General features: G+C 37.6%; 1 protein-coding gene across 2 annotated transcripts in view; it reads right to left on the reverse strand.

Moving 5' to 3' along the window:
- The window catches only part of VAV3 (vav guanine nucleotide exchange factor 3), a gene marked incomplete at its 5' end in the record, with an annotated part of 403,292 nt that overhangs the window by 66,495 nt on the left and 310,264 nt on the right, over positions 1–26,533 (reverse strand). For both annotated transcript variants that reach the window (XM_079697986.1, XM_079697985.1), the window contains one exon: positions 13,790–13,926. In XM_079697986.1, the coding sequence (XP_079554112.1) occupies positions 13,790–13,926 (137 nt within the window). The remainder of the gene's footprint in view (positions 1–13,789; positions 13,927–26,533) is intronic.

Below are 26,533 nucleotides of genomic sequence, written 5' to 3' on the forward strand. Positions count from 1 at the left end.
AATTTTAGTGAGAAAGAGAAAGTGTAATGCCAAACAAAGAGACAAATCAACAAACAATATATATACATATAATACTATGAACAAAAGACTTGGGAGATAAGTGCTTAGGGACAACCCACAAAATAAAATCAGTTATTTGTGCAGTACTGTCATGAATCTACTACACATATTTTATTTTTCATTATTTCATCTTTTATGGCAACATTTTTTATGGCAAGACTGCCTTATGGCCAATTAATTATGAGGCAAAATGCTTATGGCAAAGACATCTATGGCAAAGATGCTTAAGGCAAAAATACTAGACATAAACCAGACCAGAGCAGAAATCACTGAAATGGGAAACAGAAAAATAACAGAGGGAACCAATGAAACCAAATGCTGGTTCTATGAAAAGAGCAACAAAATTCATAACAGTTACAGGCATACCTCATTTTTAGTGTACTTTATTGTGCTTTGCAGATACTGCATTTTTTACACATTGAAAGTTTGTGGCAACCCTGTGTCAAACAATTCTATCAGCACAATTTTCCAATAGCATTTGCTCACTTCATGCCTCTGTATCACATTTTGGTAACTCTCTCAATATTTCAAACTTTTTCATTATTATTTTATTTGTTATGGTGATCTGTGATCAGTGATCTTTGATGTTACTACTATGACTCACTGAAGGCTCAGATAATAGCATTTTTTAGCAATAAAATACTTTAAAATTAAGGTATGAACTTTTTAAAAGACATAACACTATTGCATACTTAACAGACTACAGTATAGTGTAAACATAACTTTTATACTCACTGGAAAATTAAAAAATTTGTTTGACTTGCTTTATTGAGGTGGTCTGGAACCAAACCTGCAATATCTCTGAGGTATGCCTGTAGTTAGATTGACCAGAAAAAAAAAGAGAGAAGATGCAGATTTCCAATGTCAGCAATGAGAGAGATGACACCACAGATTCTACACACAAACTACCAAAGCTCACTCCAAAGGAAATGCATAACCTGGATAGCCACATATTTACTAAAGAAATTGAATTTGTAATTGAAAAAATCTTCTTACAAAGGAAACTCCAGGCCTCAATAGCTTCTTGGTAAATTTTACAAAACAATTCAGGAAGAAATAATAATGCTGATTCTTTCAGAAAATTTATGAGAATAGTTCCCAATTCATTCTTTGAGTATTAACTATTACAAAACCCAGACAAAGACATTACAAAAAAATAAAATAACAACAAAAAGGACAATATATTCTTACCAACTGGGGTTTATCTCAGGAAAGCAAGATTAGTTTAACATCTGGAAACCAATGTAATTCACCATATTAACAAATTAAAAAAGAAAAACTAATCATTTCAATTGATGCAGAAAGAACATGACAAAATCCAGCATGCATTACTGATAAAGATTCCCAGCAAACCAGGACTAGAAGGGAAAGTCCTCAACTTGATAAAGGGCGTTTATGAAAAACTACAGATAACATAATATCTAATGGTAAAGGAGTTAATGCTTTCCCTCTAAGATCAAAAATAAAGCAAGGATGTACTCTCTTACTACCTCCATTTGACATTTTACTGGAGGTCCTGGCCACTGTCACAAGGCAAGAAAAAGACATCAAAGGCATCCAGATTGCAGAGGAAGAAGTAAAACTGTGTTTATACATTGACAACATAATTGTCTAAAAAAAATCTGCTTCAATCTATAGAAAGAAGCTACTAGAACTATGTGAGTTCAACAAGGTTTCAGGATAAAAGGTCAATTTACAAAAATCAATTTATTTCTATATGCTAGCAATAAACAGTAGAAATTGAAATTTTAAAACTACCATTTACAGTAGCATCAAAATGAAATATGAAATAATTACAGATAAATATAACAAAAGGTGTGCATATCTTCTACTCTGACAATGACAAAACATTGCTGAGAATTTAAAGACCTAAATAAATGGAGAGATATATCATGGTCAGTAGTCAGATGACTCAATATTGTTAAAATGTCAATTCTCCCATATTGATCTACAATTCAACACAATCCCAATCACAATCCCAGCAAGCTTTTATTGGTGAAATTGTCAAGATATTCTAAAATTCATATGAAATGCAAAGCACCTAAAATAGCCAAAACATCTTTGGACAAAAAAAGTGTGGAGAACTAACACTATCTGATTTTAAGACTTACTATTAGCTGCAATAATCAAAACACCGTCATATTGGTACAGATATGGAGAAAAAGATCAGAAAAACAGATGGTCCAGAAACAGACCTACACATATATAAAAAAACTTTTCTACAAACGTAAAGGCAATCCAGTGGAGAAATGATTTTCAACAAATGGTGCTGGAACACACTGAATCCATATGCAAAACAATAATTACCATATACAAAAATAGCTCAAAATGGATCATAAACCTAAATGTAAAACCTAAAACTACAAAGCTTCTAGAAGAAAACACAGGGAAATATCTTTGTTGCCTTGGGGAAGGCAAAGATTTCTTTGATACAGTGCTCATAGCTTCTCAAAGGAACAAATTAACAACTTGGACTATATCAAAAGTAAACACTTCTGCTCTATGCATAACATTATTAAGATAATAAAAAGGCAAGCCCCAGGCTAGGAGAAAATATATGGAGATAATATAATTTATCAAGGACTTGTATTCAAAATATATAAGGGACTCTCAAAATGCAATAATTAGAAAACAGACAACCCATTTAAAAATTTGACAAAAATATCTGAACAAGCACTACATCAGTGAAGTTATATATATGGAAAATAAGCACAGAAAAAGATGCTCAGTATCACTAGTCATTAGGGAAATGTAAATCAAAACCACAATGAGATGCCACTATATACCTGTTAGAACAGACAAATTTAAGAAGACTGACCATACCCAACACTGGTGAGGATATACTGCACCTAGAAGTGTCATATACAGCTGATGGAACTGTAACTTGATAAAGTCACTTAGAAAAACAGTTTGGTAGTCTCTCAAAAAATTAAACATATATCTACTTATGATCTCCTTTCATTATTTACCTAAGAGAAATGAAAACATGTGTCCATACAAAGACTTACACTTAAATGATCATAGCGGCTTTTTTTTTTCCTTTGAGAAAGGAAATAAACTTTTTATTCAATTAATTAGTAAAATCAAAAATTTTTTATTGTATAAGCTCATGTTTTAGCTTTTAATGTTTTATATCTGCAGCTTTATGTGTGGAGAAGTTTATTTAAACTTCAACTCATAATTATTTTCTGTATATTTCCCCATAATAATGTACATTTATGAATTTGACTTGCAGATGTCTATCTGTATAGTTTCTGGTTCAGAACAATAGAAATGATATAACAACAACAACAATCATACATATAGCATTTACTTTGTGCCAGGCATTATCTAAAGTGATTTACATATATTAACCAAATTAATCTTCACAATAAGTTGTGATATATATATTAGCATTGGTGACATTTACATCTGAGGAACTGTTGAACAGAGAAGTTAAATAACTTGCTCAAATATATATAGTAGTTAGTAGTTGGTTAAGATGGATTTCAACCCAGACAATTTCTTCCAAACCCCATACCCTTAATCCTGTCATATTCTCAATATACATGAAGTAGATTGTTGATTCTGAAAACTTAAAAAGCAGGGATTGCCTTTTCTCACCACTACCCAAATATCCCATCTTGCTATTATTGCCTTTTATCTGTTTTAGCTTGTTTCCCCTACTCAAATGTCCTCTGCATTTTTACATATAAAATCCCTACTAAACTAACAAGACTTAGACTGAATTATATGTTCTTTTTTTTATTTTTTAACATCTTTATTGGAGTATAATTGATTAACAATGTTGTGTTAGTTTCTGCTGTATAACAAAGTAAATCAGCTATACGTATACATATATCCCCATAACTCCTCCCTCTTGCGTTTCCCTCCCACCCTCCCTATCCCACCCTTCTAGGTGGTCATGAAGCACCGAGCTGATCTCCCTGTGCTATGCGGCTGCTTCCCACTAGCTATCTATTTTACGTTTGGTAGTGTATATATGTCCATGTCACTCTCTCACTTCGTCACAGCTTACCCTTTCCCCTCCCCGTATCAAGTCCATTCTCTATGTCTGCATCTTTATTCCTGTCCTGCCCCTAGGTTCTTCAGAACCTTTATTTTTTTTTTAGATTCCACATATGTGTGTCAACATATGGTATTTGTTTTTCTCTTTCTGACTTACGTCACTCTGTATGACAGATTCTAGGTCCATCCACCTCACTACAAATAACTCAATTTCATTTCTTTTTATGGTTGAGTAATATTCCATTGCATATATGTGCCACATCTTCTTTACCCATTCATCTGTCGATGGACACTTAGGTTGTTTCCATGTCCTGGCTATTGTAAATAGTGCTCCAATGAACATTGTGGTACAGGTTTCTTTTTGAATTACGGTTTTCTCAGGGTATATGCCAGGTAGTGGGATTGCTGGGTCATATGGTAGTTCTATTTTTAGTTTTTTAAAGAACCTCCATACAGTTCTCCATAGTGGCTGTATCACTTTACATTCCCACCAACAGTGTAAGAGGGTTCCCTTTTCTCCCCACCCTCTCCAGCATTTATTGTTTGTAGATTTTTTGATGGTGGCCATTCTGACTGGTGTGAGGTGATACCTCATTGTAGTTTTGATTTGCATTTCTCTAATGATTAGTGATGTTGAGCATCCTTTCATGTGTTTGTTGGCAATCTGTATATCTTCTTTGGAAAAATGTCTGTTTAGGTCTCCTGCCCATTTTTGGATTGGGTTGTTTGGGTTTTTTTGGTACTGAGCTGCATGAGCTGCTTGTATATTTTGGAGATTAATCCTTTGTCAGTTGCTTCACTTGCAAATCTTTTCTCCCATTCTGAGGGTTGTCTTTTCATCTTGTTTATGGTTTCCTTTGCTATGCAAAAGCTTTTAAGTTTCATTAGGTCCCATTTGTTTACTTTTGTTTTTATTTCCATCTCTCTAGGCGGTGGGTCAAAAAGGACCTTGCTGTGATTTATGTCACAGAGTGTTCTGCCTGTTTTCCTCTAAGAGTTTTACAGTGTCTGGCCTTACATTTAGGTCTTTAATCCATTTAGAGTTTATTTTGGTGTATGGTGTTAGGGAGTGTTCTAATTTCATACTTTTACATGTAGCTGTCCAGTTTTCCCAGCACCTCTTATTGAAGAGGCTGTCTTTTCTCCACTGTATATTCTTGCCTCCTTTATCAAACATAAGGTGACCATATGTCTGTGGGTTTATCTCTGGGCTTTCTATCCTGTGCCACTGATCTATATTGCTGTTTTTGTGCCAGTACCATACTGTCTTGATTACTGTAGCTTTTTAGTAGAGTCCGAAGTTAGGTAGCCTCATTCCTCCAGCTCCGTTTTTCTTTCTCAGGATTGCTTTGGCTATCCGGGGTCTTTTATGCTCCCATACAGATTGTGAAATTTTTTGTTTTAGTCCTGTGAAAGATGCCATTGGCAGTTTGAGAGGGATTGAACGGAATCTGTAGATTGCTTTGGGTAGTATAGTCATTTTCACAATGTTGATTCTTCCAATCCAAGAACATGGTATATCTCTCCATCTGTTTGTATCATCTTTAACTTCTTTCATCAGTGTCTTATAGTTCTCTGCATATAGGTCTTTTGTCTCCTTAGGTAGGTTTATTCCTAGGTATTTTATTCTTCGTGTTGCAATGGTAAATGGGAGTGTTTCCTTAATTTCTCTTTCAGATTTTTCATCATTAGTGTATGGGAATGCAAGAGATTTCTGTGCATCAATTTTGTATCCTGCTACTTTACCAGATTCATTGATTAGCTCTAGTAGTTTTCTGGTAGCATCTTTAGGATTCTCTATGTATAGTATCATGTCATCTGCAAACAGTGACAGCTTTACTTCTTCTTTTCTGATTTGTATTCCTTTTATTTCTTTTTCTTCTCTGAGTGCTGTGGGTAAAACTTTCAAAACTATGTTGAATAATAGTGGTGAGAGTGGGCAATCTCGTCTCGTTCCTGATCCTAGTGGAAATGGTTTCAGTTTTTCACCATTGAGAACGATGTTGGCTGTGGGTTTGTCATATATGGCCTTTACTAAGTTGAGGTAAGTTCCCTCTATGCCCACTTTCTGGAGGGTTTTTTTATCATAAATGGGTGTTGAATTTTGTCAAAAGTTTTTTCTGCATCTATTGAGATGATCATATGCTTTTTATTCTTCAATTTGTTAATATGGTGTATCACATTGACTGATTTACACATATTGAAGAATCCTTGCATTCCTTGGCTAAACCCCACTTGATCATGGTGTATGATCCTTTTAATGTGCTCATGGATTCTGTTTGCTAGTATTTTGTTGAGGATTTTTGCATCTACGTTCATCAGTGATATTGGCCTGTAGTTTTCTTTTTTTGTGATATCTTTGTCTGGTTTTGGTATCAGGGTGATGGTGGCCTCATAGAATGAGTGTGGGAGTGCTCCTCCCTCTGGTATATTTTGGAAGAGTTTGAGAAGGATAGGTGTTAGCTGTTTTCTAAATCGTTGATAGAATTCACCTGTGAAGCCATCTGGTCCTGGGCTTTTGTTTGTTGGAAGACTTTTAATAACAGTTTCAATTTCAGTGCTTGTGATTGGTCTGTTTATATTATCTATTTCTTCCTGGTTCAGTCTCAGAAGGTTGTGCTTTTCTAAGAATTTGTCCATTTCATCCAGGTTGTCCTTTTTATTGGCATATAGTTGCTTGTAGTAATCTCTCATGATTCTTTGTATTTCTGCTGCATCAGTTGTTACTTCTCCTTTTTCATTTCTAATTCTGTTGATTTGAGTCTTCTCCCTTTTTTTCTTTTCTTTTTTTTTTTTTTTTTTTTTTTTTTTGCGGTACGCGGGCCTCTCACTGTTGTGGCCTCTCCCGTTGCGGAGCACAGGCTCCGGACGCACAGGCTCAGCGGCCATGGCTCACGGGCCCAGCCGTTCTGCGGCATGTGGGATCTTCCCGTACCGGGGCACGTACCCGTGTTCCCTGCATCGGCAGGCAGACTCTCAACCACTGCGCCACCAGGGAATCCCTCCCTTTTTTTCTTGATGAGTCTGCCTAATGGTTTATCAATTTTGTTTATCTTCTCAAAGAACCAGCTTTTAGTTTTATTGATCTTTGCTATTGTTTCCTTCATTTCTTTTTCATTTATTTCTTATCTGATCTTTATGGTTTCTTTCCTTCTTCTAACTTTGGCGCTTTTTTGTTCTTCTTTCTCTAATTGCTTTAGGTGTAAGTTTAAATTGTTTATTTGAGATTCTTCTTGTTTCTTGAGGTAGGACTCTATTGCTATAAACTTCCCTGTTTGAACTGCTTTTGCTGCATCCCATAGATTTTGGGTCGTCGTGTTTTCACTGTCATGTGTTTCTAGGTCTTTTTTGATTTCCTCTTTGATTTCTTCAGTGATCTCATGGTTATTTAGTAGTGTATTGTTTAGCCTCCACGTGCTTGTATTTTTTAAAGTTTTTTTTTTCCTGTAATTGATATCTAGTCTCATAGCATTGTGGTTGGAAAAGATACTTGATATGATTTCAATTTTCTTAAATTTACCAAGGCTTGATTTGTGACACAAGATATGATCTATCCTGGAGAATGTTCCATGAGCACTTGAGAAGAAAGTGTATTCTATTGTTTTTGGATGGAATGCCCTATAAATATCAATTAAGTCCATCTTGTTTAATGTATCATTTAAAGCTTGTGTTTCCTTATTTATTTTCATTTTGGATGATCTGTCCATTGGTGAAAGTGGGGTGGTAAACTCCCCTACTATGTTTGTGTTACTGTTGATTTCCCCTTTTATGGCTGTTAGCATTTGCCTTATGTATTGAGGTGCTCCTATGTTGGGTGCATAAATATTTACAATTGTTATATCTTCTTCTTGGATCGATCCCTTGATCATTATGTAGTGTCCTTCTTTGTCTCTTCTAGTAGTCTTTATTTTAAAGTCTATTTTGTCTGATATGAGAATTGCTACTCCAGCTTTCTTTTGGTTTCCATTTGCATGGAATATCTTTTTCCATCCCCTTACTTTCAGTCTGTATGTGTCTCTAGGTCTGAAGTGGGTCTGTAGTAGACAGCATATATAGGGGTCTTGTTTTTGTATCCATTCAGCCAGTCTGTGTCTTTTGGTTGGAGCATTTAATCCATTTACATTTAAGGTATTTATCGATATGTATGTTCCTATTAACATTTTCTTAATTGTTTTGGGTTTGTTTCCTTAGGTCTTTTCTTCTGTTGTGTTTCCTGCCTAGAGAAGTTCCTTTAGTATTTGTTGTAAAGCTGGTTTGGTGGTGCTGAATTCTCTTAGCTTTTGCTTGTCTGTAAAGTTTTTAATTTCTCTGTTGAATGTGAATGAGATCCTTGCTGGGTAGAGTAATCTTGGTTGTAGGTTTTTCCCTTTCATCACTTTAAATATGTCCTGCCAGTCCCTTCTGGCTTGCAGAGTTTCTGCTGAAAGATGAGCTCTTAACCTTATGGGGATTCCCTTGTATGTTAGTTTTCCCTTGCTGCTTTTAATATTTTTTCTTTGTATTTAGTTTTTGATAGTTTGATTAATGTGTCTTGGTGTGTTTCTCTTTGGATTTATCCTGTATGGAACCCTCTGCGCCTCCTGGATTTGATTGACTATTTCCTTTCCCATATTAGGGCACTTTTCAACTATAATCTCTTTAAATATTTTCTCAGTCCCTTTCTTTTTCTCTTCTTCTTCTGGGACCCCTATAATTCGAATGTTGGTGCATTTAATGTTGTCCCAGAGGTCTCTGAGACTGTCCTCAATTCTTTTCATTCTTTTTTCTTTATTCTGCTCTGCAGTAGTTGTTTATTTTATCTTCCAGGTCAATTGTCTGTTGTTCTGCCTCAGTTCTTCTGCTATTGATTCCTTCTAGCGAATTTTTAATTTCATTTATTGTGTTGTTCATCATTGTTTGTTTGCTCTATATTTCTTCAAGGTCCTTGTTAAACGTTTCTTATATTTTCTCCATTCTGTTTCCAAGATTTTGGATCATCTTTACTATCAGTACTGTGAATTCTTTTTCAGGTAGATTGTCTGTTTCCTCTTCATTTGTTTGGTCTGGTGGGTTTTTACCTTGCTCCTTCATCTGCTGCATATTTCTCTGTCTTCTCATTTTGCTTAACTTACTGTGTTTGGGGTCTCCTTTTCACAGGCTGCAGGTTCATAGTTCCCATTGTTTTTGGTATCTGCCCACAGTGGGTAAGGTAGCTTCAGTGGGTTGTGTAGGCTTCCTCGTGGAGGGGAATGGTGCCTGTGTTCTGGTGGATGAGGCTGGATCTTGTCTTTCTGGTGGGCAGGACCACGTCCAGTGGTGTGTTTTGGGGTGTCTGTGAACTTATTATGATTTTAGGCAGCCTCTCTGTTAATGGGTGGAGTTGTGTTCCTGTCTTGCTAGTTGTTTGGCATGGGGTGTCCAGCACTGGAACTTGCTAGTCATTGAGTGGAGTTCGCTTTGAGCGTTGAGACAGAGATCTCTGGGACAGCTCTCGCTGATTGATGTCATGTGAGGCCAGGGTTTTCTGGTGGACCAATGTCCTGAACTCGGCTCTCCCACCTCAGGGGCTCAGGCCTGACACCTGGCCAGAACACCAAGATTCTGTGAGCCACACAGCTCAGAAGAAGACAGAGAGAAAAAAGAATGACGAAAAAAATAATAAAATAAAATAGTTATTAAAATAAAAAATAAAAAAATATTATTAAAATAAAAAAGTAATAAATAGAAAAAGGAGAGAGCAACCAAACCAATAAACAAATCCTTCAATGATAATAGGAGCTAAAAACTATACTAAGATAAACATAAAAATCAGAAACTAGTCAGTCGCATACAGCAAACCCCAAGTCTACAGTTGCTCCCAAAGTCCACCACCTCAATTTTGGGATGATTCATTGTCTATTCAGGTATTCCACAGATGCAGGGTACATCAAGTTGATTCTGGAGATTTAATCTGCTGCTCCTGAGGCTACTGGGAGTAATTTCCCTTTCTCTTCTTTGTTCACACAGCTACTGGGGTTCAGCTTTGGTTTTGGTCCCACCTCTGTGTGTAGGTCGTCCTCTGGTGTCTGTTCTTCACCCAGACAGGAGAGGGTTTAAGGATTGGCTGATTAGGGGGCTCTGGCTCACTCAGGCTGGGGGGGAGGGAGGAGTACAGAATGCGGGGCAAGCCTGCAGCGGCAGAGGCCAGCATGACGTTGCTACAGACTGAGACGTGGCATGTGTTCTCCCGGGGAAGTTGTCCCTGGATCACGGGACCCTGGCAGTGGCGGGCTACACAGGCTCCCAGGAGGGGAGGTGTGGATAGTGGCCTTTGCTTGCACACAGGCTTCTTGGTGGCTGCAGCAGCAGCCTTAGCGTCTCGTGCCTGTCTCCGGTGTCTGCGCTGATAGCCGCAGCTCGCACCCGTCTCTGGAGCTCGTTTAGGTGGTGCTCTGAATCCCCTCTCCTTGCGTACCCCTAAACAATGGTCTCTTGCTTCTTAGGCAGCTCCAGACTTTTTCCCAGAGTCCCTCCCCACTAGCTGTGGCGCACTAGCCCCCATCAGGCTGTGTTCGTGCAGTCAACCCCAGTCCTCTCCCTGGGATCTGACCTCCAAAGCCTGAGGCTCAGCTCCCAGCCCCTGCCTGCCCCGGCGGGTGAGCAGACAAGCCTCTCAGGCTGGTGAGTCCTGGTCGGCACCGATCCTCTGTGCGGGAATCTCTCTGCTTTGCCCTCTGCACCCCTGTTGCTGCGCTCTCCTCCATGGTTCCGAAGCTTCAACCCCCACCCCGCCACCCCCTGTCTCCGCCAGTGAAGGGGCTTCCTAGTGTGTGGAAACTTTTACTCCTTCACAGCTCCCTCCCCGAGGTGCAGGTCCCGTCCCTATTCTTTTGTCTCTGTTTTTTCTTTTTTCTTTTGCCCTACCCAGGTATGTGTGGAGTTTCTTGCCTTTTGGGAAGTCTGAGGTCTTCTGCCAGCATTCATTAGGTGTTCCGTAGGAGTTGTTCCACATGTAGATGTATTTTTGATGCATTTGTGGGGAGGAAGGTGATCTCCACGTCTTATTCCTCCGCCATCTTGATGGTCTTCCCCATAGTGGGTTATTTGTTACAGCCCCAAACAGTAATAACCTGAAAGCCCCTCAATAGGCTACTGAATAAACTGTGCTAAACCCATACCTGGAATAATAATCAGCAATAAAAAGAAAGAACTTCTTTCACTTAGCATATGTCGCCCAAGTTCTTCCATGTTTTTGCAAATGGGAGGATTTCCTTCTTTTCAAAGTCTGCATAGTATTCCATTATGTTATATACCACATTTTCTTAATTTACTCATTCATCCATTGATGGATATTTAGGTTGCTTCCAAGTCTTTCCTGTACTTATATGAGGAATCTAAAATAGTCAAACTCATAGAAGCAGAGAGTAGAACAGGGGTGGCCAAAGAATGGGTGAAGGGGGAAATGGGGATGGAGTAGTCAAGAGTACAAGTTTCAGTTATGTAAGACGGATAACTCCTAGAGTTCTACTGTACAGCACAGAGTTTATAGTTAGTAATACTGTACTATATATTTTCCTAATAGGGTAGATCTTAATGTTGAATGTTGTTAATCACAAAATATAAAATAAAAAATAGGGCTTCCCTGGTGGCGCAGTGGTTGAGAGTCCACCTGCTGATGCAGGGGACACGGGTTCGTGCCCCGGTCCAGGAGGATCCCACGTGCCGTGGAGCGGCTGGGCCCGTGAGCCATGGCCGGCGAGCCTGCACGTCCGGAGCCTGTGCTCCGCAACAGGAGAGGGCACAGCAGTGAGAGGCCTGCGTACCACACACACAAAAAAATAATAATAATAATAAAGAGGACAGGAGGAAACTTTTAGAAGTGATGGGTATGTTTATGGCATAAATTATGGAGATAGTTTCTCCAAACTCATCAAGCTGTATGCATTAAGTATGTACAGCTTTTTGTATGTTAATCATACCTCCATAAAGCAGTTTTAAAAAAAACGATAGAACTACTGTTACACAAAGTAACATGTTTTAATCTCAAGATAGTTATGTTAAGTGAAAGAAGCCATACAAAAAAGAATACATACTATATGATGTACTATATAAAATTCTGAAAAATGAAATTCATAGTGTGAAAGCAGAACCACAGTTGGCTGGGGGTTGGGGAAGTGCAAGAAGCAGAGGCAGGAGGGAGATTACAAAGGGGCACACAAAAACTCTGGGGGCTGATTTTATCATCTTGACTAACAGTGCTTTCACTTATATATACATTTGACAAAACTTATCAAATTCAACTACACTTTAAGTATGTGTACCTGATTATATATCTCAAAGTTGTTGTTATTTTTTTTAAGTGGCATTAATAATCCAAGTAGGAGTAGTTTCTGCAGGAGACTGCATTACGAATAGGACATAAGGAGGCAGAGACTGAGTACAGACTACTCTCTCAAGAAGTTCAGCTACAAGAACGGGAGAGGGAGAGGATGAGAGGGAGTGAGGGAGCAGGAGACTGACCTAACTAGACAACACGTTGAGTTATATGTGTTTTAAGATAGGAAGAGCTTGAGCATATTCATAAGCTATAGAAAAGGAGCCAGTGGAGAGAATGAAATTGAAAATGTAGGGGTCAAGAGCCAACTGATGAAGTGTGGGATGGAAAACTCCAAGCAAAAGGTAAGCCTTGAGTAAGAGGACTCTTATGCATACACAAGGTGTGTCTTGTGGTTGGGCTGGGAGATGCAGGAGTGGATGGAAGAGTTAGTAGAATTGAAGGCTGTCATTCTCTCTCTTCCTTTTTTGGGAAGAATGAGGTATGAGAAGAGTAGGATACTTAAGAAGGATGGTGGAGTTCTGGAAAAGCCACTGGCTACAGAAACTGAAATGTGGTTGGAGCTAAATGTCCAACTTAGGGGCATTCTTCTATAACAAGATGGCAGACAATAAGATATTTTATACAAACAAAATAGCTATCACTTACACATGTGATCAATGGATTATTATCTAACAGTCCTTTTCTGGTCTCTTCACCCCTAGAAAATTTCACTCGTGCTAAGCTTTCTGTTGATCCCACCGTTTTCTTCCTCAACACACAACACTTTTAACACTCTTTCTTTAAGATGTTGGGAAGTATTTCTAACATATACATGAAAATACAGAATAATTTAATGAACAGCAATGTTCTACCATCAAGCTGTATCAAATCTTAATACTATACCTTATTTACCTCAGTTAACAAAACCCTTGAACCAAAGCAGGCTAACTGGATAAGAGAGATTTCATCACCAGCAAACATCAACATACTTACTTTTCACATTTTATTTATTTCATAAATAATGCCCATGGCACCTCTAATAGCTTCAGGTATTACTGTGGGTAGGCACAAATGAAATATGGCCAGAAATGGCCACTGGCAAGCTAGTAAGGTAGTTCCTCTGAAGTGAAGTGCTAATATGTGAAAGCCATGTGAATTAGATGATACCCAAGGTCCTACTTCTGGAAAAAATGCTCTGTCAAAGTATGAATTCTTAATATAAATGGTAATTCAATTCATAGCACAGATACTATTTTTTTAGTGTTCTAACACTCATTGCCACTTTAGCGTTGGTAAATTTGAGGGTGGTTAATAAAAAATATTTTTCCTCGCATCATGTAAAATTTCTGAAGCTGAAAGCATACAATCAGTTTCTAAAGATAGCTTTATTCTCCAAGTGGTAATAAATCATCCGTTAAATCTAAAAAACTGTAATGTGGATAGTACCTGCCAAAACAGACTGTGTGCATCTCCTCTCAGAAGTTCAACTGTATCTCCTGCCTGGATGTGTAACGGGGGTCCTTCATGAAGAGCAGGGGCTGGCGTTCCAGTATAGTTCCTAATGGCCTGCATCTTTGGTAAACCTGAAAATAAGCAACACAACACTTAGAACTGAGAAAATTATAAAGTGTGATGTCCAAATGCACTTTTAAAAAACCCAAAGCTATTATTAACATTAAAGAGTTTTAAGAGCACCAAGTCCAAGGAAACATTTGAAGTAACCACAATGGAATGCTTTTCAACTTTCTCATTATTGGAGATGGTTACGGAATAAGACACACATTTATCCCCTGATTCCTTACGTTCTTTTCCTCTCCCTCACCATCAATCTCTTTTTAGTTGAAAAAATATTTCTTTCAGCTGATGCCTGCTTCATAAAAAACACGTCACGTACAGTTTAATGGAAAAGAATCAATTTTTTCATCCTCTCTCTATCCTTTCTGCCTATTATTTTCCTCTTGGGCATTGGCTGATTTCATCACTAAGGAGGCTCACCCTTTCTGTGTATGTATCACATTGCCCAGGATAAAGCTCATATCTTAAGGTTATCTTTGTAATTCAAAAGCAAAAAGGTGATGGATGTGCCGCTGCAATACTTAAGACATTTATATGGAGAAATTCTTCAGGCTCAAATTTAGGTTTGCAAAAGAGACCCAATAATGGGAACATGTCTAAGCCAATAGCATCAACAAGACTTGAAATACAGATCCAGGCCTTTTTGTTGTATTTCTTGGAATGGGTAATGAATGCCTCAGTTCAGTATTTCAATTTTGTGAACGGCAGCTCCAACTGCACCCAGGCCTGGCTGCATCAGTGCTGCTCACAAATGGATCACCTCAGTCACCTTTTCATTTTGAGGTGAAAAACTGCTCCTGCCTATGAGACAGATCGCTCATAAACATGGTATCTGTTACACACTGAAGCACTTAAGTCATCGCTTATTACACTTCAAGACTTTTTATTCTAGTGACTGAACACAGTGAAGCTATAATTGGCTGGAAATGTTGCAATAAATAGAGGAGGATGAATGACAGTCATTCAGTTCTAGGTGTCCAAGTTACCTCGAAAGGACCTCGATATCTAAATGAAATGCTCCAGCAAACAGTTTAATAAAGTCCTCAAAATCTGTTTTTCAATAACCATGCCAGGAGGGGAGAAAACAAGTGTGGCTAGAACCTAAACAGAACTGAAAAGTTTTAGTCAACACTTTCTCATCAACCCAGTCAATCTGAAGGCAGAAGGGCTGAAAGGCAATGTGCCCTTCACCCCAGTTTAATGGCTGTTAACTGCCAAGACATGTTATGAGCTGCCACATCTCCCCTTTCTTCAGTTCTTGTGCCACAGAACCCCAGAGGGATGACTTTGATCCCATATCTCTCATGGAGTATTTCCCCACCAGATGGTATAAGGTGGCGGCGCCCTTACCCAAACAGCAGACTTTATTGTCTTTTCCAAAACAACACTCGAAGAGAACTCTTCTCAGACAAGTGTTTATCAGACTCAATCTTAACACACTGTAAATTCCTGGAGCATAGAAAGAGCCTATTTTACAGTTTTTATTAAGATACTGTTGTTAATATAAAATGGAACCTAAATATCCCATGCACACCAAAATGGATTTAGAAGTTCAAAATATGGAAGAGGATGACATCTAAAGCAGAATTTTTTCAAAGGAGCATGGTTTGCATGATAGTTATCCCATGTTGAGGGGCCAGAATTGCAGTTAGCCTCAGTTTTCCTGAGCACTGCTAGAGCAAGGAAAGCATTTTGTTCAGAAGGATCCCTTGATAATTTTGTTTTTACGTCAATTTTTAAATAAAGGCTGAAGGCAAGAAAAGAAGAGTTTTTAAACCTGAAAGAGCTGACGTGACCTTAAATACTCGGACAAGGTGAGTAGTGGGAAGGGCCATGGCCTTCACTGCAATTGTCTCTGTAGACAAGGCCCACAGGGACAAAAATAAGCAGTGCCATGTGACAAATGGTGGAAACAGTAGTTCTCTTATTGCTGATATGTCCAAGTTATTCTCAAGAAGAAATGATTGAAAATGCATAGAGTATTTAAGAAGAAAAATTAAGTTTGATGACATTTCACCAGCCAAATATAAATTAGGGATTAAAATACAGAACGCCAAGGCTACATACAAAGGCTATGAAGTGTCAGGTATAAAACAATGTTGCCTCATTTATCTTTTTTACTGGACTAGAATGCCCATAACACATGACCTACTAAAATCATGATATTTAAAACTGAAAGTAGTATATATATTAATATATTCTGGTCAAGAAATGAGACCCAAGTACTAGTCTTACGATTTACTTTGGACTAAGCAACCTTCAGAATGATGGACTTGGTTTTCATAGTCTTATTTATTCCTGATTTTTTTCATTGACTCTATCTTTTCTGCTATTACTTTCCTCTTGGTTATAAGCTTCTTTTGGAAAGTTGATTGAGTAGCACACTAGCATAGTGTGTGTTGCTGATCTCATTCCTAAAACAAAAATTGTGTGACCCTCGCCAAGAATTATGGTTGAGCCCAGGTAATAGTCAAAAGGACAATGCTACTGGCCTGAATTCAGCCATATGTGATTTGCAAAATACAATGTTTATTTGACTCATATGCTTTTTTGTGGGATGAGTTATGGACTTAGAATATAATGGAATTTATATCTTTTAGTCATTTGTTAGGATCATCTTTGGCTATTTATTTCTGATTGGTCAGCATGTCTCATTTCAGGATGACCTGTCAGGGCTACAGGGCTATCTATGGAGATCGAAAGATAAAAGGAATGAAACAAGGGTACAGGGACAGGATGAATTCTGACACTCTGCCCCTTGCTTCTGACACCTGCGTATAGTAGAAGTTCTACAGTACTGGTGGGATGAATTGTTGCTTTCTAAAAGGCCCCTTTATATTCCTTCCTTTTATTAAAAAAAAAGACACGGTGACATTGCTAAGAATATGAACATAATCACATTAACTGAGAGATAAAAATGCAATTAAAATAAGAAGAGAGGGAGTGGGTTAAACTTCATGTCAGCACTCAGCCATCAGTATAATTGTTGACACAATCTACTGCCACAGCAGGCATTCACACCTCGTAAATGAGATCAAGAAGGGAGAAGAAATTAGATTTACAGATGTTCATATTTCAAATAGCCATTTAGTGTTGATTTAATGTAGGTTTTCTTCTCCCCTTATAAAATATCTGACAGGTTTTAACCTCTGTTTAAAAATGTCCAGGACAGAACATTCACTACACGTTCCTATGACAACTCAGTCATTGTTGCATATAGTTTATTAACAAGCTCTACCTGAAACTTATTCAAAACTCTAATTTCTCTCCGTTGACCTGCCTCCTTCCATCTGGAATTATGCTGAAGAAGGCAATTCTCCTTTTTATAGATTAGCCTTTCAAAATTTGTTCAGGCTTAAAATTCCTAGTTCCTCATTTAAAAAAAAAATCCTATTTTCCTTTGGTTATCCATACTTCAAGGGATTCTGAGATGCAAAACAGTATAAAACTACAAAAGCAGAACTGTAATTTCTCTCATTGATACTGAGCAATCAGAAATAAGTAGCTAAAAGTTATTCTAAAAACTGATTAAAACATGTAAATTCCATTATATTATAAACTCATAATTCATCCCAGAAAGCTGCTTTTTTCTTCTTGGTTAAACATGGACCCAATAGTTGTTTAGTTTCTTTCTGCTCCAGAACTGAATTTATAATGGATATATTGGTATAATTACAAGGCTGCTCTTCAAAATCTGAAAAGTTATACTGCAACTACCTTCAGATATTAAATGCAAAATAATCAAATGTAACGCCAACATGTACAGGCAAGCAACCGTAGAAGTTCCCAAAACTTTATATAATCAGTAATCCTTATCTAAGGGAATATAGTTAAAATGGCTGAGACAAAATTAGATCTCCTGCCAAATGTTTAGTCATTTCAGCTTGTTTTATTCCCTTCAAAAAATGCTCTGATGTACAGCCAAGTATATCCTTAATGCATAACTTGTGGACAATTGTGCCCTTTAACTTTTGTTCACACTAGCAATTATGCTTAGTCTTGGCATCAGACAAGGTCTCCAAGTCATCCTTATGCACGAAGAATTAACAAACAGAAGGATCAACAATATTAAAATGATGGTTATACTCCAGTAATAGTCATGGGGTTCTTGTTAAATAAAACTGAAGCCAATGTAATTATGTGGAACGCTAGAGTTTTCTAAAACAATACAGAAGTGTTTTTAAAAAGGGGATCTGAAGCAAGATTTCCTTTCAAATCTGAATTCAATACCACTAAGAGTGATATATTCCAAGAAATGATTTAAAATGGACTTTTAAAAAAGGTGTTAATTCTAGGTAGAGTTCTATTGGAAAGTTGCTAGATATAAACTATTTCACTGATAATTTTCACATAAACCCTCAATGAACTTAGCCTACTGTACCTGTATCAGCCACTGTGGCTTCTGAGAAGAGTGACCGTCACAATAGAGATTAGTATCTATTCACGAGGCTGATATCACTGCCCTAATGCAATGCGTTTCCCACGGGGAATAACTTAGAGCAGAGCGCTGTGTACTAGATAAATGAGCTGTCAGTAATGGTACTGGCCTTTCACCTCTGAGGCCTAATTTAAAATCTAAACACAGCCACATTAAAAAATAATTAGTTTTGCAAGATGTCAGAGGATGTGGTTAGTTTATCCTGGGAAACTGATCACAAGCATAACATATTCATTCATTCCTTAAATGTCTGAAGTACTCCCTAAGTGCTGGGCATGGTGGTCTGAGAACAGAGCAAGGCCAGGCTTCCTGCCCTCAAAGAGCCTATCGTGCACTGAATAGACAGGTAAACTAAAGACAGTAATACAACTGGGCATGGGCTCTTGTCCAGGGGGACCTTTTTCCAAATACGCCTGTTAATAAAAATTTCAGGGAATTGTTTTGGTAAGTCTTCAGTAGGACCCCGAAATAATGTATTTTATCTTTTCTGTAGGTCTCCTAGGTGTGGTTTCCAAATCCTAGACAGGTGTGGGAATCACATTCTCATGGCGACATGAGCAGGTCCCATGACCAACATCCACCACTTCCAAACTTGCATTTGAGAAAACTGTGCTGCCTGGAATCTTGCCAGCTAGATCCTCTTTAACATCTCAGCTCCTCCTGATACAAGTTTACAATCTAACCAGCAGGTCTGATGATCAGGCTGAGTCAACTGAACTGCTGGCAAGTGAGGCAGACTGGGATGCTGGGCTTTCCCTGGCCATCACATCTTACAGGGCTCTTCCCAGCAAAGCCGTGCACCTTCATTCACTTACTGACCTTCACAGAGGAGCATGTGGAGCCTTATAATGGAAACCATCTGTTACAACAGAAGCAGACAAGTTGGTGGAAAACAAACTGGTCCAAAGAACTAATTGTTCACAAAGGGAACACTCAATGATTTTGAAGATTTTCACCCAGAGGATCCTACTTTACTTTTATAAACAATGATGAGTCAAGTGAAGGAAACAGCACTGTCACTGCTCACATAAAAACAAGCATCAGACAGAGATACTTTGCTCCAACTTTATAAACACTGCCTAGTCACTCTTTGGCACTATCTATTGGAGTATTAGTGAATCAAGGGTGAAAGATATAATAATTCCTTTTGGAAATTTTTTCTATTTATTAAAAAGATTTTATAGGCTACCAATTATAAAAGAACTGTACAATTTCATGTGTTACTTTAAAATCCATGCAAATTTAACATTCTGTTCTGTTGAATAAGTGACAAAAAAAATGAGGTTTCCCTAAAATCTTAAATAAAATCAAAGCTCTAAAAGCTTGTGCCATTTGTCAGACCCCTAGAAAACCACCACTCCTAGGGGTGGGAGGAGAGCCATCTGAGGAGTGCAGCCTGAGCTATCTCAGGATCTTCTTTAAAGACAGAAAGAGAACACAGTTACACAACTGCAAGGTAAGAGCTCTGTCACCTAGTCCAACCACCTATGTTTCTACCTTATAAAACTCTTAGACTTGCCTCCTAGTTCAGTCCTTCCGGGTACAGGCCAGTCATTCTCTGCAACCTGTAGGGTACAAGGTTGTGGCAGAGAGGGGTCTCCTGATATCAACTGATACGTGTCTGGGGATCATCTGAATCCCTGCTGGGTATGCAGTGTTATCCTGAGGAGCAGGAAAAGAGGAGGAAGAACTCTCCTTCCAGTGGGGAAAGACTGAGAGCTCCCCAAGACTTACTAAATTCTAGGAGGAGAATAATAACTCCTACTGGTGTATTCTAAAGACAGAGGCTTGAGCGCCTCAACTTCAAAAAAAAAATTATTCTTGACAAGCTATGGAATTCTCAGTGACTGACACGTCCCCATGCAGCTCTGTGGATCTGTGAACAAGTGGCCACATGAAGTTCTTTCTACAGTAAGTTAGCATCACTTAAACCACATCATTCTGCTATTCTGACCACACCCGAGTGGATCAGGGATGGTGATTAATCCCAAGGTTGCAATGAATAGGCTGACCAAGTGAGACACGAGTGGCTGAAAGGAGCATTGAAGGGAGACTGCCCAAAGGGGCGGCCCTCAGTGGAGGATGAGAAACAAGACAGTCCAATTTGCTCTCACAACATGAAAGCAGCAGGCAGATACAGGTCAACAGGGAACAATGGTCTCTGACCTTAGAGAAGAAGAGATGACTGGAATTACTAGTTTCCAGAACTGTTGGTCCTGAGAGATTCTTATATAGCCTGCTGTACCTTTCCCCTTCATGGAAAGTACTGAGATATGGAGTGACTATTGAGAAGATTTCCTGGGCTGTTTTCTTACCCTCTGAGCAAAAACCCGCATCTCCCAAACAACTCAGCATGATTCTTTCTTGCAACCAAAATAAACCTTTAATAATCCAGTCTTAAAGGCTATCTAAGGAATAAGATAAAGTAAAAGTAAAAATGATTAAGGGCACTCTGCAATAACCTAGTTTCCATTCTTTGTTCTATGAGTTCATTCATTTATTCAACAAATATTTACAGATTATTCATCATGTGCAGGTACTGGCCTAGCCACTGGGATTGCAGCTGTAAATAAGAATGAGTTCATAAAGCTCATATTTTAGTGGAGAAGACAAACATAAAAACAAATGAACAAATACAATAATACCAGATTGAAGTTATATATAGAAGAGTTTAGAGAAAGGTACTGGATTAGAGAGTGACGAGGGTGTATGTTTGAGTGGTGAGGACACATTTCTTTAGAAAGTGATCAGGTGAAGTTTTAGACCTGAGGAGAAAGCAGTGATCATTTGGGGCACAGCTGGGGGGTTGGGAGGTGGAAGGTGGTAATTAAACAGGCAAGCGAGAAAATAAACATGAAGACTCAGACTGCAATGACCTTGAGTACTTGAGGGACAGAAACATGGCCAGTGAAAAGCAATTGATAAATTTTAAATTGATATACGCAGTCTTGAGAGTCTGGCCCATTTCATCAGTTCTTTCATACATGCATCCTGTTGAATTATTTGAAATTTATTAAACAGGTCAAGTTCTCATTAACATGCTGCCCCTTCTTTCTGGCATATACTTGCTGTTGTCTGTACACCCAGGTTACAACGCACCCAAGGAGGGGGGAATCTAACTCACTCCTCTCATTTTTTTAAAACTCAAATAAGACTTCTGCTAAAAAACCTTCTAACATTCTCTTAAGTATGAGTTTAAGTGCCTGAAACATATACTCCCTTAGACGCTCATGCTTCCTGCTTGAATACCACTTACTGCACCAAAATTACTTATCTAGCTAGTATCAAATGTAAATACTAGACCATAAGCATCTTCCTATGTACAGTCTTTGTAGAATTTATATATTAGACTGTGACCACCTTGGTGACAAAGATTGTGTTCTTTGTCTTGATGAATTCTTTTGTAAGAAAGAAGGAAAAAGGTAGCTATCCTCTCCCAATAGCCACCCTTCCAAATACACACACACACACACACACACACACACACACACACACTGAATTACACCCAAATCAGCTCTCTAGTCAACCATTTCTTCCCATTTTTACTTCCTCCCATATTCAAAACTTATGTTTCAAATTGGCCTTTCCTCATCCACTCTTATAATCCTTGACTGTCCTGCACAAAGCCACCTGAATGACTTTTTTTAAATGTAAATTATGACCTCTCTCGCCTGAGATGGTCTGCATTCTGCCTGTGGAATGTATATCTCTCTAAATAACTTGCTTTCATGTAAATATATATATTTAAATAAATATAAATATATTAAAAATATATATATTATAAAATAGCATTCTCCTATGTAAAACTCTTCCCACTGCACTCAGAATTAGATCTGACCTTCTGGCCACAGCCCATAAAACCATATACTTTTAGGCCCCTGATAACTCTCCAATCTCATCTTGTTCCAATCTCACACTTGCTCACTGTTTTCCATCCTACTGAGCTTTTTATACTTGCTTAAACACACTGAGCAAGTGGGTCCAGCCAAGACAGTCTACATTACGAACCCTGACTTGTAATTCTATACTTACTCATTTACTTGTTACCTGCCTCCTCTCTTTTCATTTTCTATATATTTGTACTGCCTGTTTGTATGATAAACATTTATTATTTTCATTATCAAATTTGGTTTTTATTAAACAAACTACAACTTCATCTTTAGTTTTGACTTGCTTTTGAACTGTATTTATTTGTGCTTTTATCTATAACTATCAGTATGCTACCTGTAACTGAAATTTTGCAGGAAATAAAATTATTTTTAAGGTACAAAATTGCTAATATATTTCTTAAAAGCCCTTAATAATGACCCTCTTAATAATTTATAGTCATCCTGAATATCTTTAAATTAGGTGACTTGCATCATTTATGGGGAAAAATACTTTTTTATTCCTATACAATCAATTGCTAATCAGCATAAAAACAACACAGGTTCTAACATAAAAAATAGCACATACTTTCTCGAACAGTCTGCCCTAGCTTCTTCCTTCTACTCCCCAGCTCTTCTCTATTATTCTTTTTTCTCTTGATCTCCCTACTTCCTGTGATCCCTTGCTTGAGTAGCAAAGAGCATATTCAGTTGCATGCCCAAAACATTCAGATGTGCGCAGACAGGGTTTATTGATTTGTAAGTTAAAATGAAGGGCATGGGCAGTTGGTATTCCTGACTGGAAGTTTCAGAGAAAGCAAGTGACTCTGGACAATCATTTCGATGTGCTGATTATCTTTTTAAGAGGTCAGGGAACCCTTAGGTCAGAGACCAACAATCAACATATCTACATAAAAATGCACAAAAACTGAACAGTCTCTTTACCCTTCTTATGAACATTCTTCTACAATAAACTTCAGAAATAGGAAAAAGGAAAATTAGAAGAGCCATCTCCTCTTTCTAAAATGGCACAACACTGAAATTATTGACTTGGAACAACTTCCAAACTGCTAAGTCTTTATAAACTGTTATGAGCCCATTTTCAAACTCTGAGAATCTGTAGTCATCACAGTATCTGACAGGGAACTCTGAGGTTTAGTCTCTCCCCTGTTGTTTACCTTGATTTTTTTTATCCTCTTTAATCTTTTCCTGAAATAAAAAGTAATTCAGTTCAGATAGAACCATTTAGTCACAATCTTATGAATTCAGATGTGAACTGACTGAGTATAAATTTACCTGTTTGAAATCAAGTGAATGTATAACTATTACTCAAAGCCAGCAATGTTTCATAGGAGCAGGCTAGATACATATCTTCATTTTAATGTGGTAAAACTGTCTTTGTTCACATTCCCTTTGCCTGGGGCTACAGATCAACAACCACCATGTCTACATAAGAATGTACGTAAAATGAAAACATTGTCCCCTTCTCAGGCACAGTCCTTCTTAACACTATCCATAAAAAGAAGAGGGAAAGATAACAGAAACCACACTGTTGTGTATTGAGTATTGGTGTATATTGAGTTGTGTACTCTTTTGAAATAACACTGTTCTAGCAATGGAAACATTGCACACTAGCATGGAATGTGAGTTGATCAAAGACGCTTCTTTGGATAATTTAGTCAAACATTTTAATTTACATATAAAACAACTCAAGTCCAGTTGCTTATAGCCAGCTAAAAGCAAAAAATGGTGTTCTTTCCAACAACAATCTGTCACCCAGTGAGGGTGACTGGAAAAAACAAGGGAAGATTATGGAAAGGTCATATATGATTGTTTCAGATTTAGGTACTTAATGAATAAATCACTACCTTTCCCCAAGAAAGGGAAAAGAATCAGATTCAAAATGTTCCAATGGGAATGATAGTTTTTATATGCAACAGAAGGCCCTTCAAACTATTATAGGGAGTTCAGAGATTGCATTTCAAAATCTCTATAGCCCAGAGGTTATCATACTCAGAGTATATATTCCGTCTCCTTCTTATAAACTGACTAGGAATACTAAAAAGTTAAGGTATTAGACTATAAGCTTTTGTCCTCTATAGTTTTTCAATTGAAAATATTTCAAATATACATGGACTATTGACTTTAGAAATAATACTGGAGTTTTTTTCGGCCATTCAAAATCTTAATTTTTTTCCTCCCTCTCTTATCAATTCGAAACTATTACTTCTCTTCCTAGTCTTTTTTTTTTCCCTCTGTCCTTACTTTCCTTAAGGTTAGCCATATTCTGTCCCCAAATTTTTAGCTTACTATCTTTTTTTCCTACATAAAGAGCTTCTTTCATCAACCTTAAATACCAAAATTATGTTACGGTTTCAACTTGTTCAAATTTAGCATAATAGGCTATTTAAATGGTTAGACACCATTGCTTCTAATCATCTCAAAAATGGTAAAAATTAAATGAAACCTATATCCTAAGGGTATAATAAAAATACAAAAGTAATAATTATTAAAATGTAAACTGTGGACTACAAAGAAAAATATAAATGTTAAAAATAATAAGAAATTGTGCCAAAAAGTTGTGAATCATCTAGAAGGCAGTTACATAGCTAAAAGCAGGACTGTGCAAAGAAAAGATATACTGAGATAGAGTGTTTCATTCTGCCTCACTTCTCAAAGACCAGAGACATTGAATACAAAGTTCACATACAATTACAGTTTATAAAAACGCCTGAATATAACGTATACTAATATGGCACATAACTCTAAAACCAAACCACTGACTTCTCATTAACTTATACATCATGAAAAAAATGTCTGTTCCTAAAGATGACCTTCTCCTGAGTTCTTGGACAGTGTCTGATCATTTCACTTAGGTGTTTCTTGCTTCTCAATTAAGACAAACTCCTGCAGAACAATGAACAAAACTTCTCTTTCCTTGCCAATATCCCAGTGTTCATCCCATCACAGAAGTGTGATATACACTGGGTTGAGCCATAGGAATTGGCTGCTGTTGACAGTTTTTGAAGTACAAAAAAAGGCAGTTTCCTATGGCTTAACCTAAGATTCTTTCAATGCACATGTATTGAGTACCTAATATTAATGAAGTTGCAGCAAAAAGGCCTGCTTAAGCTCAAATATGACAAAAAGCAGGCAAAATTCTGTGTAGAAAAGAACACTCCATGTAAATCTGTACTTGGGCATTGGCTCTGTGGAGCACCATTAATTAGTAACTCTGTTCAATAAATTCAACAAACACTGTTGAGGCCCTTGTTCCCATCTACCTTGGAGCCATAACTCTTTTGAAAAACCTAGTTACAGAATTTTTTTTCAGGTTTCAACAGTAAGGATATCCTATTTTGCCCTTTGAAGCTAGGGAATATAATTGGTGACAGCAGAGTCCCTATTTTTTTTTTCCTATAAAAATTTTTTCCCTCTATAGAGAAAAAAATTTTTTTATCTATTACAAAATCACAAAATAATTGTTTTTGTCTTTAGAGCAGAGACTGCTTAAATCATTTATCTTTGTTTTATTAACTTCAAGCACAGTGCTTGGCATGAAGTAAAAACTTGGTAATGAGTCATTAAATTTAATTTTAAAACAAACATACATGGCAAAACCAAATTAATATTTCTTCTTCCTGTTATCTTAAAGGATTTAATAATTTATGATATTTGTTCTTAAAACACTTTGATTTAACCACTAAGAAATAGAAAGTGTGGCAGTAATTTCTGCATTTTAGTTATCAAGTTTAATTAAACATCCAAGAGGGAATGGTAAACACAAAGTTAAAAAAAAAATCCAGAGTTTCCACCTGAGTAACTGAGGCAGTACATTCTTTCTCAAATTCTAAGATTTCTCTAGGGACTATTTCATCAAACAGATAAACTCATAAGCTACTTCTCCAGTATACCAGGTATACCAAGCTTTCCATTGTCTTCCAAATTGTTTCCCCTTTTTCTGCCTCCTAAATAGAAAGATCCTTATACAATATATCTCAGTTTTTGTCAAATTTCACCAAGACCAAATAAAATGATTTTGCACAAAACTGAGAAGTTAAGTTTAAAAATGCTTTGGGGGCTTCGCTGGTGGTGCAGTGGTTGGGAGTCCGCCTGCCGATGCAGGGGACATGGGCTCGTGCCCCGGTCCGGGAGGATCCCACATGCCGCGGAGCGGCTGGGCCCGTGAACCATGGCCGCTGAGCCTGCGCGTCCGGAGCCTGTGCTCTGCAACAGGAGAGGCCACAACAGTGAGAGGCCCGCGTACCGCAAAAAAAAAAAAAAAAAAAAAAAAAAAAAAAAAAAGAAAGA

The sequence above is a fragment of the Hyperoodon ampullatus genome, assembly GCF_949752795.1.
Source record: "Hyperoodon ampullatus genome assembly, chromosome: 2".
NCBI lineage: Eukaryota > Metazoa > Chordata > Mammalia > Artiodactyla > Ziphiidae > Hyperoodon > Hyperoodon ampullatus.